The sequence below is a fragment of the Lottia gigantea genome (genome assembly GCF_000327385.1).
Source record: "Lottia gigantea unplaced genomic scaffold LOTGIsca_237, whole genome shotgun sequence".
NCBI lineage: Eukaryota > Metazoa > Mollusca > Gastropoda > Lottiidae > Lottia > Lottia gigantea.
The window spans coordinates 105,817-120,981 of record NW_008708692.1 but is presented as its reverse complement, the minus strand read 5'-3'; the positions used below and the strand labels follow the sequence as shown (position 1 = coordinate 120,981).

At 33.9% G+C, this 15,165-nt stretch overlaps 2 protein-coding genes across 2 annotated transcripts; both read right to left on the bottom strand.

The window, feature by feature from the left end:
• Positions 1-2,455: 2,455 nt before the first annotated feature.
• On the bottom strand, positions 2,456-11,587 carry LOTGIDRAFT_144428 (hypothetical protein; the record flags this gene model as incomplete). Its single annotated transcript, XM_009055193.1, has 5 exons — positions 2,456-2,661; positions 3,226-3,378; positions 3,997-4,096; positions 5,487-5,686; positions 11,188-11,587. Coding segments are annotated over 5 exons (1,059 nt in total), but the record flags the coding sequence as incomplete, so codon positions are not given.
• A 2,498-nt stretch (positions 11,588-14,085) lies between these two features.
• Positions 14,086-14,487, bottom strand: LOTGIDRAFT_97428 (hypothetical protein; the record flags this gene model as incomplete). The annotated part of the gene is made up of 1 exon (XM_009055192.1): positions 14,086-14,487. A coding segment is annotated over one exon (402 nt), but the record flags the coding sequence as incomplete, so codon positions are not given.
• Positions 14,488-15,165: the final 678 nt, after the last annotated feature.

The following is a 15,165-nucleotide window of genomic DNA, read 5'->3' as shown; positions in this document are numbered from 1 at the left end:
AATTTGCTTCTTATAACAAATGGTCTAGATTCAATAGATTTTTTCTCACAGAATATTGGCATGCCTCGTGTATAGATAAACCCATCTTCACAATGTCAAGCTATTACGAACCTATAACCTTTTTTGTATCACAGAATGCAGCGATTTGATTGGATTGCACGACCTTAAACATTATGGCTTATTTTTACAGACATTCTATCGACAACTCCGATTGTCTGCATTCGATAACACATAATTAATCTGCATTTACAAATACAAACTTCCACAATACAAGAAAAGTGACTCTTGCAGTCAAGGTATCAGACAAAGTTCGTTATATCTTGACATTGTCAAGATGAAATAAACCTACCATCTCCATCAGTAGGTCCTCGTTTACATTGTAATCTCGGTCTTCTTTGCCTTATGAATTTTAATGTTTCATCCTCCATTTTAGCTTTCACTTTTCGTTGTAGCAATGTTCCCTGCGAAGGAAAAACGGAAATTTCAATCAAAACAGAAAGGATCAAAAACCTTACTTTTTCTGAAAAGCAATCAGTAACGGAAATCGTAGTGCAGCTACAATTTAATCTAGCTTAACTTATTAGAAAAACCACAAATAAATATGTTTTTTTTAAAGAATTTGTAAGGATGGAAAATCATATGAGAAAATTCATTTGATTTCAATATATGACAAAAATTTAATCCGTTTCTTAGAAACTTGAACTTCTTATAGTGAAGCGGATAGTGAGCATAATATTTCATTAGATGAGAAAAGCACCAATATTAGCATGAATGTTCCTTATGAAGTACTTGAATAAAAAATATCTGCTTGTTATGAAAAAGACCCAAGTTGTTTTTAAGCCGAATGCGCCATTGTACTTCAGTGGCAGTCATTATGAAAATGGCAAAAGTCGCGCTGGCCAGCTATGGTTTTTGCATCAGTACCGACATATTGTGAGCTAAATTTCTCACCAAGTGAGACTTGGGTGACCTTTTGCGTTTATCCGCTCCACTATTATAGTAATCACTGTAGTGGCCATTGCTAATAATTATATGTTTTTAAAATTTGTATAAGACATGGATATTTTGCTATAGTATAAGCTATATATCATCGAACATTAATAAATAGTGAGTAAAAAAGGAACGAGATTAAAACAAACAAAAGAGTAACTTTGTAGAAAATGAAATTGAAATAAAAGATAAATGAAAGAGTTTTGCAATAAGTATGATAGCTAGTTCTGTATTTACCACCATATTTTATCACAGTTGAACTATCCTATTCGAGAGATATGTTCACGATATTGTAGTTATGTGCCATTTTGGGATGTTCTCGACACATATGGATTATCATGTGTCAATGTTTTATTAGGTGAACATTTAATCATGCTCATTAATTACAAAAAAAAATATTTAATTTGACAAGTCTAATCCCAAAAAAAAAAAAAAAAGGAAAAAAAGAAAAAAGTTCCAAATATCTTTTGTGCTTTAGTGCAATGAATATAATGTAAGTGATATGGTCCCATGATGATTCTGAATCTAGTCCAGCAATCAGCGTATTAGCCACCAGGAGAATGTGCAAAATTTACTGTATTGATCTCCTTCAAAAGCAGTCGTTTGGGCAGACGATGTTTCAGAGCTTTAACCATGTTTGCCTAAGACGATCACCAAGATTTCGTACAAATATTCGAATTACGCTTTTACACGTTGACCAGATCACTTTATATGGCAAAACTTACCTCAGCCTAGGGAAATAAACAAAACAAAGATATATTCCTTCTGATTTAATATATATGGTACCACGAATAGTATGCAAAGGCACTGAAGAATGCTTGGTCAATGGAAAAATCAAATGCAACATGTAAGGTGTCTTCACAATGCCAAGCTATTACGAACTTCGTACCTGTATCTTTACTGCAATAGTCACCCTTCCAGAATGCAGCGATTTGATTGGAATGTCCGCCAGCGAATACAGACAATTAGAGCCCTCGACTGTAAACATGATGACTTTCTGTCGAGGCATTTGATTGGCTGTATACAATCTAAACACATAGCTTCATTACAAATTTTCATGAAATAAAGAAAGGTAACTATTGGAGTCAATGTAAGTACGAAGTTCGTATTAGCTTGCCTTTCGAAGAGAGTGTAGGGTTTAAGCTCAAGCTATGCTTGATAGGATAGTTGTAACAATACAAATAATGAACAAACTTATATAATAATCAAGCTGAACTTCTAATTTGAATACGTCATACTCAAATATTGGATAAAATGTGACAAGGCAACGTAAAAGCGACAATAAGCAGCGAATAAGTTCTAACTTGTAGTTAGTAATATAGTAGTCCATGCATGCATTCTAATGTGATTTCATGGTAAAAACCTTATACGCATCCCACAAACGGAGTTTTGAACATTAATGTATAAGCTCTACAAAAAGAATTAGCACATTGTCTATAGCTAAAACAGGAATGGGATAACGTTTTTATATACTAACCTTACGTAAGTTAAAAGTAACCTGGAATTGTTGTTTGAAAGTTTCTGAGAATTCGGGATATGTTTGAAGAATTTCTTTAAAATCGTGAAGTTCGATTTTATTGATATCACAGTAAGATAAAGCTCTAACGCTATACATTGACTTTCCTACGCCTATACTATTCTTTATATCTTCACCAAATATATCATCTTTACCTGGAAGGTGAGAAGACATTGTTGGCATCCAAACATGTGAACACTGAAGCAAAAATGAGTCGAACACAACAAGCATTTTTCAGGTCGACTTCCTTTACCAACCCTGGCCCCATACAGTGGATTTAAATAAATCAAAGAAACAATAGGAGAAATATTTATCATATCGTATTGCACTACCAAGAAGATTGAGTCAAATTCATTCAAAGACCTTTCCAAAATCATAAAATTTTTGCATCATCAACTCGTGATTTACATTCATATTTGAAGGAAAGTTAATGTTTAATGGAGAAGAGGGGGTTGCGATGTTCCTATTTTGCAAGACACTAAACTAAATCGAAACTCTTCGGGATCCTTCAGGTGCTGGTTAAAAGCAAACCAAATTCAATCAAAAGCCTTGGCAAAATCACCAAACGTTAACCACGCATTGGCCCTAGTCTGTCTATTCTAGAATACCATAGGTCTGCAACTAGACGCAAAGAATATTTATTTTCCTTTCATGTATATTTGTGCCTACGTACATACTTATATTGAATTCCGTTATATACGATCTAAGACGTTATTTACCTAATATAGCCATAACAATATCGTCTTTTAATATTTCTATAGAGCCACGAGCTATAAAATATATTGCTGTTATAATATCACCAGGGTGAACCAGTGTGTCTGCTGGTGGCGCGTGTGTTGACTTGAACTTTAGTGATAAAGCTCGCAAACAACCTGAAATAAATAAATATTCGGTAGATTTCAGATATAGATTACCACTTCCAAAGATCTTTCCAAAGGTTTTGTCGTATATGCAGGTTTTCAAGTAACATTTTAACTTACGACAATTGGAGAAACCTAAATAAATGCTAGGGACTTAACGACCAGTTTTTTTGTTTCAGTTTTCGCTTTACAGCAATGGGTGTATGGCTTGGGTGTTCATGCCCGCTTCACCGTGAGTAATATACAGGAAAACAAAGTTTGTACCCTACGTGCACGTTATGCAAGTCGATCCTCGTGAGAATTGTCAACGCTAAAATAAATAGAGACTGTGTCACAAAAGTTTGTAAATGCTGCTATTTGTGGGGTCGTAAGCTAGCAAATACAACCAATCAGAGGCCTCGATAGTAAGTCTGTAACACTAATGTCATAATGTTAACGACTTTCTGTCGAAGACTATGATTGGCTGTATTTGCTAGCGTACAAATCGCTACCTTCCATGATACAAGATAGTGGCTATTGCTTATAAGACGAAGTTCGTAATAGCTTGATATTGTGATGCTAAAGCACGAGTCAAAGGCTATTAATTATATTTGGAATTAATAATATTGCTGGATAAAGTTCTGACATTACCTGGACTGGCGCCTTTAAATGCTGAACAATTATTCAATAAATTACGGTTTAAATGAAGACATATATCAGCTTGTAAACAATCTGGAAAACCCTTTAATACCTAAAATATACAAAATTGACATATTATAGTAAAAGCAATACAGATGGGATATCTCGTCCGACAGGCGGATAGGGCAAGATTTGTCAGAATAGCAAAGGACCTTCTTGAGATCCTCATGTATAATTGGATATTTTACTAGGATAGTAAAGATTCGACATCGCTTCCTATAGACCTACAAGCTATCTTTTCATACCGCCATCTCGATAGACTTGAACCGCCTAGAATATGGAAGGTTGAAATTGAGGTGATGCATGCTCATGGACTCTCTTGATGGCCACTCTTCAATACTTCACTCGTCAACCAATGGCAGTCCCAGAAAGCAGAGAAGAATACGTCGTTTTTATACAAAACTAATTTGAATATTTCAAACGAAGACAAAGTTGACATAAGTTTAAATTAAAGACAAGCATTAGATAAAGGATTAGTGTGCCTTGGTATTAAATCTTTTTATCTAACAGAGTTGAAATCTGGGCAGAAAAGTAATTTCCTTTTGACAAGGAAATGTTGACGTAGACTGTATATTAATTGAGTCTTGGGGATGTAAAGACGTGTGATTTATTAACCAAACGATTTTCAGGATCGGTCGAGATAACTGACAGTTTTAATATTGACACAAAGCGGCTAACAACGGAAGCTCATGTCGTCTTTCTCTGACAAACTTCTGATTAGGCGCCAGACAATACTGCGATCTTCCTAAATAATTTTCACTGTTATAATTACACAAGATTACGTTTGTTTTCTCATAATAATTTCTTGGTTTATTGTTCTTCACCAATTTCCTTACAGCTTCTACGTTCTTAGATATATAAATATATAGAGTTATTCTTCCATACATTCTAATTCTAATGAAAAAGACCCCATGTTTAAGCCTACAACCTTCATCTAATCACATTTCCTACAAGCGACCAGGAAGTGTAGAAGCGTAATTCTTTTCCTATCCAACATGAAACACAACCAGCGTTCATAGATATGTATTTAATTTCCCGTTTATCCGAAAGATTCAAAAATGTGGCTCATTCTGCTGGATTGAGGCCTTACTTAATCTAATGTTGTATCTGTATCAATTGAATGGTTACCACCTTTTCAGACACATCTGTACTTGGGCTACATACATTTTCATACAGTACAGTTTCATTTTTACTCATTGCATCTTAAGTGTGACTTCTCTCCCCCATTGTATTGATGCTGTTATCACGCAAGATTGGTCTGAGACTCACAACCAGGAATTATGATGCTGTTATCACGTAAGTTTAGACTGAGTACGACTAACAACCAGGACAGTTGATTCTGTTATCACACAAGATTGAACGAGTTCGACTCACAACGATAGTTGACGCTGTCATCAATTCCACAGGATTTTAAAGGATAAACATTTAAAAAAGGTTCTTACGTTGTTCATATCAATACCATTAGTATACGTCCAGGAATGTTGAAAGGATTCTTGAAGACGGTTGGCGAGGGTTTTTGGAATTTGGTGAAATGCTATAAATTCTTTAATACTTTGTACATTTTCGTGATATTCATCGGAGCCTTGATACAACCTCAACATAATGGAAGAAACGTTACCAAATATAGCAGCACTCAACAGAGCTGAAAACACAAACCGAAACAGATTTAAAACACATCATAATCAGACTATGTTAGTATTCCTTGCCCTTAAAAGTCGTTTATTTTCAATTATATCATTGGAAAAAAGGCAGAAAACCTATTTGTATAATGTGTCTATTCCAGTTTGTCTACATTTAAATTGCGGTAATTAACACATTATAAAAAACACAATGGTTCAGTTCAGCTAATTGGTTTTACTGACTGAAAACGATATCTTTTTCGCCTACAAATTCATAACAATAGAAATGGGTTATCGCGAGGTTAATATTTGGATATTCATGTCATTAATTTTAAGCGAAAAATATTAATGACTTATGTTAATGTTTTAAATTTCCAAAGAGTTATATGAAGCTTAATATTTGCATAGATCTATTTCAATTTATTAGCCGTTTACTATTAAATTTTTCTTCCACTTTCGCAGATTGAACTAATCTTGCGGGTTCCAAAACTTTCAACAAAACCACTGAAGACTGTCGTTAATTTCAGTGTTTCATAATCGAAAGGGGACAAGTAGTCCTATTTTATTTATAAAAAGTGTTATGTATAGCGGAAATTACTCTCTATCACTTTGTAAACAAATAAAATATATCTCAATGTTATAAAGGGACAGATGCCATTTTTTTGAACAATCATACCTTAATCTCAGAAACGGGAATATTTTAGCTAAGCCAATCAGAAAGTGTTCATAGCTCACCGTCAAAGTATGAGCCTTCGTCTTTTCTTGAAACACTGCCACAGATAGAAGACATCTATAGGAAAAGAATTTCTTGGTTTGAGATGTTTTTGAAGGAATTATGCGATTTTCGTACATTTCTAGTACTTCTGAAGACTATTTACATGCATACAAGACTCAACACAACCTCCCAAAATGGCATTTGTCCCTTTAACATATTCTTTACGCCGTTAAACGACATCGAGCACAGATTTAAGATGTTTTCAGCAAAAACCCGTGACGAGTAAGTTGACATCGTGCATTAATTTGGTTGTAAAATAACACGTTTAAGGTAATTTCGACAAATCATGTTACACTTGATCGATGATGGAGCATGATAATTATTTCAATGTTACGACTTATATTAAATTAAATCACTCAGAAGAAGAATATTGCTTCCACATCAAATAAAATCAGGGTGGAAGGTTCAAATTGTCGTTCATATTCACTGCTCTCTAATTGTACTTTATTAAGTTATTAAATCATCAAAGACAAATTATACATTAACATGCATAATAAAGACATTCTGTGTACACTCTACAGGTTCTATTGATATAATCGACGTTAAAATAGAAAATTTGTATAAGTTTCATAAATAGATATTGAATTGCGCAATGCTAGCTGCAGGCTAGGCTAGATTTTTGTTCTATGAATGATGTTGCTATATTAGAAGGGTTTATGTGTTATATTCAGTCCTTTATCCTACACAACCAATGCAGATACATTGTTACTATTTTTACCAAGCGGAAAGGATCGAGCAAATCGAACAGAAATAACCGAAGTACTACTACCACTACTGACACAAACATATCTGTTAACGATTTTAACGCACGAATTTGTTAAAATAAAGTTGACAAAATAATTTTCTTGAATCGCATAAAAATCAAAGTGAAATAATATTTGAGCAAAAACACTCTGCATTATTATTGATGCAAACTAACGATGGACAAACTTAATTGAGCTCCAATCTACATGTATGCAACATCAAGTTAGGCATCTTCAGGTGTCAATTATCGAAATCGCGCTTTGTAACTACCAAGAAAATTGGCAAAAAGCAAATACTGACTGTCAAAATGAATGAAAAGTTGTGAATATGCGAACAATGTATATTTTTTTCTCGCACAAAGAAATCATTATCCTTGAATCGATTTGATTTCCTGAAATATCTGGTCGATACCAAAAATTCATACCATAACGTTCAAGTGTTTTAGAAAAAAAAAATAGATTCCTTGGCAATAATTAACTAGCAAAAACATCGAAAAATGACATATTACGTTCTAATTAACTCTTTAAGAACACAATACACCATGAAGTGATCACATCAGGCCACGACTACCTAAGTCAGTATTCAACCTTTCAGATCGCGAGTAATTTCCTAAGGAAATTGAACACGGCAATGATGTGAAGATGGCCACGGGAAATTAGAAACTCAGTGTCAGGCTTTGAATGAATTGAAATGAGAGATCATTCGGATTCCTATTATCAATATAAATCTTAAAACGGAATTGCGTTTTCTATTAAAGCCTTAACAGATAGGAAGCCATTTTCGTGTAAAGTTGCAGAAAGCAAAGCTAAAAGGAAACATAATGAAAAGTGAAACATTAGAAGGATAATCTTGTTCGCTTTACGCAAAGATCTTGTCGGGATTCCAAATGAAAGATTATTCCTAATGTATCTTTATCGCTTTCCTCGAAATCATTGTTTACGATTGATCAACATTGCTGAACATACTGAAAAATAAGGGGTTTTTTTTCTACCCACAAAAGCTTTTAATTTCATGCAAAGTTGTATTTTTTTTAATGAAATGTTATCGCACAATTATGCAAGACTCTTGAAGTGTGATTTGTGTAAAAGTTAATCTCAATAAGATTCTATTAAGATTATATCTATTCTTCAAATGAATTCTTCATTCTTCAAACGCTTCAGTATACAGTTATACTGATTTCATATCTAAGTATAGCTCTTTTGGATTGTTACAAATTAACCGAAGGGTTGATATTTATATTCTGTAGACTCGACCAACTCAGCAATTTCAAACCAACATGAAAACGAAAGGATGTCTATGTCATCAACCTTTCAGAAAATCGAACGAAGCATATTATTCATGCCAGTTATGTTGTTTAAACCATTCGGAATATTGGAACCCCAATATAGTATATTTATATACAATTTGGGTTCAAAGTACGGACCCGAAGAGCACCAAGAAAGGCATTAAACATTAAGAAAAAGGAAAAGCTTTTAACAACATCATAACCGGATGTACTCAAGTAAAATTTGGGTTCAAAGTACGGACCCGAAAAGCACCAAGAAAGGCATCAAGCATTAAGAAAAGATAAAAGCTTTTATCGAATGTATCGTGTACGGATAATTAGACAGTGTTTTATAATAACAGGGTGGGTTTAGACTTGTAAATACGGTATAATAATAGATAATTGGTAGTGTAATTTGTTGTATACGACATTCTCTATCATTATCCTGTCATTAAACACAGCATCTTACACTATTCTAATAGCGTGACTAAATATTGACTAAACAATGCCACTTTATTCCAATTAATGCCAATTTTTCTGTTTAGTTCCAGCCTTTGATGAAGTTTTAATGCCAATGGACGTTACATTGTTCATTCAACCCAATGTATTTCTTAAAGAGGAACGTTATACAATCATACGGTCACCTGTATATCGCCGCGTTGGATGGTTAAATGAAATGAAATGAAATGAAAACTTTTCTGCACCATGTGGGCTAATGAAGACGGGCAACGCCATGCAGGGTGCAATGAGGGAAATTTTGCCAGGACAGCGGCATTAGCCTGCTCTTTTTCGATTTACAACTGTCGAGGGATCTTTAACGTGCACAGCCTGTAGCACACGGGGCCTCGGTTTATTGTCCCATCCGAACGACTAGATGCTTTTTCCATGTCAGCCCCTCGTACCTGCATCACTGACAGGGGGAAACCGGGTTGAAAAATCCGAAGGTATTATCTCGACCTATGCCGGGATTGAACCCTGGTCCTTCAGGTTAGCGTCTAACTCACTGAGCCACCGCGGCTCCCGTTGGATGGTTAAAGTTTTTACCAACGGGTCGAAATCCGCCGATAAACCTGATCAAATTAAGTTGATATCATGAAACCATTTTTTATCACTGTTAATTTTTCTGAAAACTGTCGACTGTCACTTTAAGCACTTTAATTATGGCCTGAATAAATATTTAATGAATAAGTCAGAAACTTTGACCTCGGAATTCATTCATAAAAGAATCATGAAAGTAAAAATTAACGGCTTCAATACACATTGTTTCGATTCACTCATGGACCTATCATGGTATATTTAACGGTATGATCTGTTTCGATTCACTCATGGACCTATCATGGTATATTTAACGGTATGATCTGTCTAGTGTTAACAGCGAAATACTGTTAATTGTGCATTTTCTGTTTTGAGGCTTTGTCTCAATTATGGACCATTGTATGCACCATTCTTATTGAGCCATATTTTGCCAGTAATTCCTTTTGGGCCATATTTGCAATTGAACGTTCAGATGGTCATATTTTGAATTGAGCGTTCAGCCATATTTTGACGGTATTGTGGCAGCATCAGATATATATGAGATTGCTGCTGTGAAGATTTTCTAAGATTTGATAGTGTTTGTCAGTGGTCTCTAGTTGTTTTATAAAATACGATGGGCATCTAAAAATGTGAAGCAATGATTGGCAATGAAAGACACTCTACTTTTTGTAAAGTAGAGCACAATTCTTAATGTCATGCCAACTCCAACACATTTGAAAATCGTTTGAGGAAAACATGGAACAAGAGCAGTTCTTGAAACATTCTGTAATCACCTCAAGTGCAATACATCAGTTTCAAGTAGCAAAATTTAGAGAATCTTTCAATTTCTGTCGTGTAATAAGACCAATTTATTTCAAGATGGTAGTAATTGTGTTAGGCTAAAGACAATTTCAACGTCTTTATCACCCATATGAACTATATTTTGATATCTAACATGTCATTTTAAGGACTTCAATTACATGGTCGAAGTCAGAAATGAAACTTTTGATCGACGAAAAATCTTTAAAATTAGCATTATTAGCAATCTGATTAAAGAGCGAGTCTTCTAACTTCCCCTTTTACCCGTAGTCTACAATCAATTTTAACTAGCAATGACATTTGGAGATATAAAAATCTTTCTTCCGTTCAGTTCTCTTATCAAAATCATCATCGGTTTTTGTTACCAATCAATACATTTACTTGATTACTATTTGCTTTTTATATACGATACATTTGAATTATTTCTTTTATTGTGTTTCCGAGAATATTTTTGTAATTTTATAAACACTTTACTGCACACGGAAATAAGTTATTACCTCGAAAAAACTATCCATTTGCAATACTAAGTTTTCGCAACGTTAACGTTCGTTTTGTAAAAAGTCAGATCACGACAATGTAATGGCAACACTAGGGATGTAAGGGATGTAAATGTAAAGCGCATCGTGGCCTCATATGTACACAATGTTTACTCGATAGTCTCTGCTGTTAGCTTTCTTAAATGTGTAACTGCCACTCGTTATTGATTGAAAACCAATGTTATGCACTGACGCAGTATTTTTTATCAATGCCAAAGCATTGCTCTTGCATTCCAACAAAAACGTTTTCAACATTAATCTCGACATAACCAGGTTTTCATTCGACTGAAAGCCAATGCACACTTTCTGACATAAAAGCATAAACATTTGGCAATTCTTTACAAAAGGCAGAGAGAGTCGAGGTATACTTACATCCTAACATCATAGCAAATATAGAAAATATCTTCTCAGCATTCGTATTGGGTGCCACATTACCAAAACCTATACTGGTTAAACTTGTAAATGTGAAATATAATGCAGTTATATATTTTGACCTTATCGTAGGTCCACTTGTAGTGTCATTGGGAAAATATGGTCTTTTAGTTGTGTCAGCAAGACCATCTAACCAACTGATCCTAGCATGAAGATCAGCTCGTTCCATATTAGCTATAGCATAAAATATACAGGCTAGCCAATGTCCTATAAGTGTAAAAGTCACCATTAACAGCAGTAAGACAGCCACACCATATTGGGCAAATTGTTCAATTCTTCTAATAACACGTAATAAACGCAATAATCTGGCTGTTTTTAAAACACCGGTCACCGTCATTGTCTAAAATAGAAAAACAAAACATCCCAGTAAGTATTTGAAAAAATTAATAAGGTGAAAAGAAAAATGCCTTATGTGTCCTATTACTGTTGAAATATCTGATATAAGTTCTTAACCACTGGTTCTCGCTGTTTTGTTCCCTGACCTGTTTTATGTTATCCCCTGTACCACAAGATTGATGTCAAGCAGTATGGTTTATAGAGGACTCTGTAACTGATACTTCCCAATACCCCAATTTTATATTCACTAAAATGTTGTCACTATCCAGTTTGAATCACTTGCTGCTGGCAACATAAAAAGAAGATTCTCGACCATGTTCTCAGTAGCCTAAAGATTTTAGAGTCTAGTTTCTCAAAAGAAACGGGAACCCTGCCTTGCTTAAAATCGAAACAAATCCAAAAACGTGTTTATCTCGCCAAAGAGAAATGGAGCTCATTCTGGTGATCAGACAGATGATGAGTTATTATCACAGAAGAAAATTCTTCACACTTTTTTTTCATTTATGAAGATGGATATGTTTCGATTTGAAGCGAGTATAAAAATCACTAGGGTAGAAGTAATTGATAGTTTAGTTTGTTTGTGCTCCAGTAGACAAGACATCATCTAACTAATGTCAATCACCTATTTAACAAATTGATTTTACCTAATAAATCAAGCCAATCTTGACATGTTTGTTATGCAACTTAATCCATTTCATTTTCTTCAAATAACAAAATTGAAAACTTTGGCTCGATTCAACAACTTGAGTTAATAAATCAACCGAAGAAAAATCTTGTAAAAAGCCAGATGTTGACAACCGACCCAAAAGACTTGGCTTCGAATGAGGAAAGAGATTTTAATCCAATAAGATTTCCAATTCTTTAAAACCACAAAAAATATAGCATCTATTTCAAGTCCACTTATCACAATTTCGGAAATTGATTTCCATCTTGAAATTCGTGTTCCATACGTTTTTAGCATTCATCATGGAACCTCCATATGAGAGTATTTGATTTACCCTTGAGTTTTATTTAGCTGAAGTAGTCTGTAGAGAATGAATGAGAATTCCCATTGTATTTAGTTAATATTGTTTTATTATTCAAGCTGAATTCCTATTGAATTGATGATGATGTATTCAAATGTTCTCAACTTAAGTATTTATGTCTATCAGTACATGAAAACTTGGGTTGGGGCTGGAATTGACATAGATACATGATATAGATACTGAACCATTAACGAGTCCATCTAGACATCGCCGGGCATATATTACAATATGCCTGTGTCCCAGAAGGTACCAAAATACAGTCGAGGGGTCACTTAACTTACGGAGTTGTACGAAGTATGGAAAACCCTGCCCCTTGGTTGTTTTATATTACCATGTGGGGCACAGGGATATTGTAATATTTATCAGGCAATTTCTTAATGGCCTCTTTAATGGTTCAGCTTTGTATATATACCAAAATTTATGCGAAAGTTCTCAAAAACTCTATTATCACGTCTAAGGAACGAGTAGGGCCAGATTTGTCAGGTTTACAAATTATATAGTCCGATCGTATTCTTATCAAATCAAAAGCCATCCACATTACAAAACCTCCCAATAGATTGTAATATAATAGAAAATAAAATAAACAATTTAATTTAATTTAAATTTAATGATAATAGGTCTGAACAGATCGATATTGAAATCGAAAAGATTTAACGATAGGCGCCATACTTTATTTCACCTTATCAATCACTTTAGAACAAGTAATACCCCAAGGAGTTGCTACCATATCAAGTCTATTGATAATGTCTGTATAAAATTAACCCGGGTTTTCGAGTGATTTGTGGAAAAAATCAATTTCTATTCAAGTTGATAGTGTATAGGGAAAACTGATGTTTCAATCTGTTTCTTTTTTAATTGACATTTCACTTTTAACATGAAGTTTCTTCCTTTTATACTTAAAATCACTCTGATTTACTGGCATAGCTTCACATGTACAATCCCCTTAGTAAATGTCCGAAGGTGAAAAGAGACGAGGTGCGGTGTCAGATGCGTTGTACGGTGCGGGATTATCGATATATTCAGCACTCTCCTTTTTGTTCCTTCAGTTCGGTGCCAAATGTACCAATTGTTATTTCTGAAACTTTATGGCCTATGAGTCCAATCTCTTTTTGACAGACACCATATTATGTGAAAAAAAAATTCTATTCCGCAAATTTTTTTACAAATTTGTAATTTGAGAAATTTTAGTCATTTTAAAGTTTAATCAGGCAATTTTTATCTTTTAACACCATAACTTTCAAGCTACTTTATTAGTTACAAAATAAAACTTGTTAATTTTGTAGTGGAATTACATTTGAATACTATGAAAGTTTTTGAAATTATTCAGAATAAGCTCTTCAATATCACAAACCTATACATTATTTGATATTACAATTATTTTAAAGCCAGACAGATTGGATTGTGTTGGCGTTGAGCATGAAGGAATATCAGAGTGAAAAACGAGAACTGGAGACAGTGAAACTATGAAAAAAGAATGATTACTTACGTCACTGGTTCCTGAACCAAACAGTAGTAAATCAAATGGTATAGCAGCGATGGCGTCAATAACAAACCACCCTTTAACATACTGAATGGCGATTTTTTGTTGATCACTAACAACTTCACCATTTTGAATGTATGTAGTTCGAAAATTGATTAAAATATCAGCTATGAACATTATATCCACTATTAAATCTACTATTACCAAAGGGTCTGCCATAGTTTTATCGGCATTCTGATTTCTAGTAGCAGCATCGCGGTTCAGTTTCATGCGAATTTCATCTTCGTTCAGAAGAAAAGCAGCAGAATACGGTGTTAATACTGCCGTATATAATACTAATAATAATATAATCCAATCCCAAACAGCTTTAAACGGAGAATAATGTAGAATGATAAATTTCTGTTGTCCACCACGGTTTTTAAACATGTCTGGGTCTGGTTCTGGTGAACTGGTTAATTCATCAGTATCTTTATCATCACTTTTACCAGATATCTAAAAAAAATACAAAATAGATCTTCATCATTTTGAATAGATGGATAGATAGAAAGATATAAACATAGATTGATAGATAGAGAAATAGATAGATTGATACATAGATGGATGCAAACTTAGCCATTACTGAAACCTATTTACTAGGAGTAAAATAGTAAAATTTGTTAATCTTATGTTTCAACAAACATCTCAATTAAAACTGTTGGATTATGAAGTTTAAACGAAAAATAAAGCTACTATCAGAATGTCGGATTTCATCAATGGTATCGTTCGGACAGATAGATGAAGTACCACAGGTTTGAATCCCTTTCAAAATAAGTTTAAAGACAAATTGTTACGGGATCAAACGCATCTCATATTGAACAGAATAACCTTTTTAACCTCTGAGAATGCATTTTTTTACTCAGGCTACCATTTCTCCTCTTTCGTACAAACCTTTGAGACAGTGCTAACCAAATCTAGATAAGAACAAACTACATTTCTAGACACAAGTTGTTAATTCATAAAAAGGAAATAAAAATCTTTCTGAGTTTCTATCAGTTGTTCAAAATTAGGACTACTTATTTTCCGAAAAGTAACCTTTCT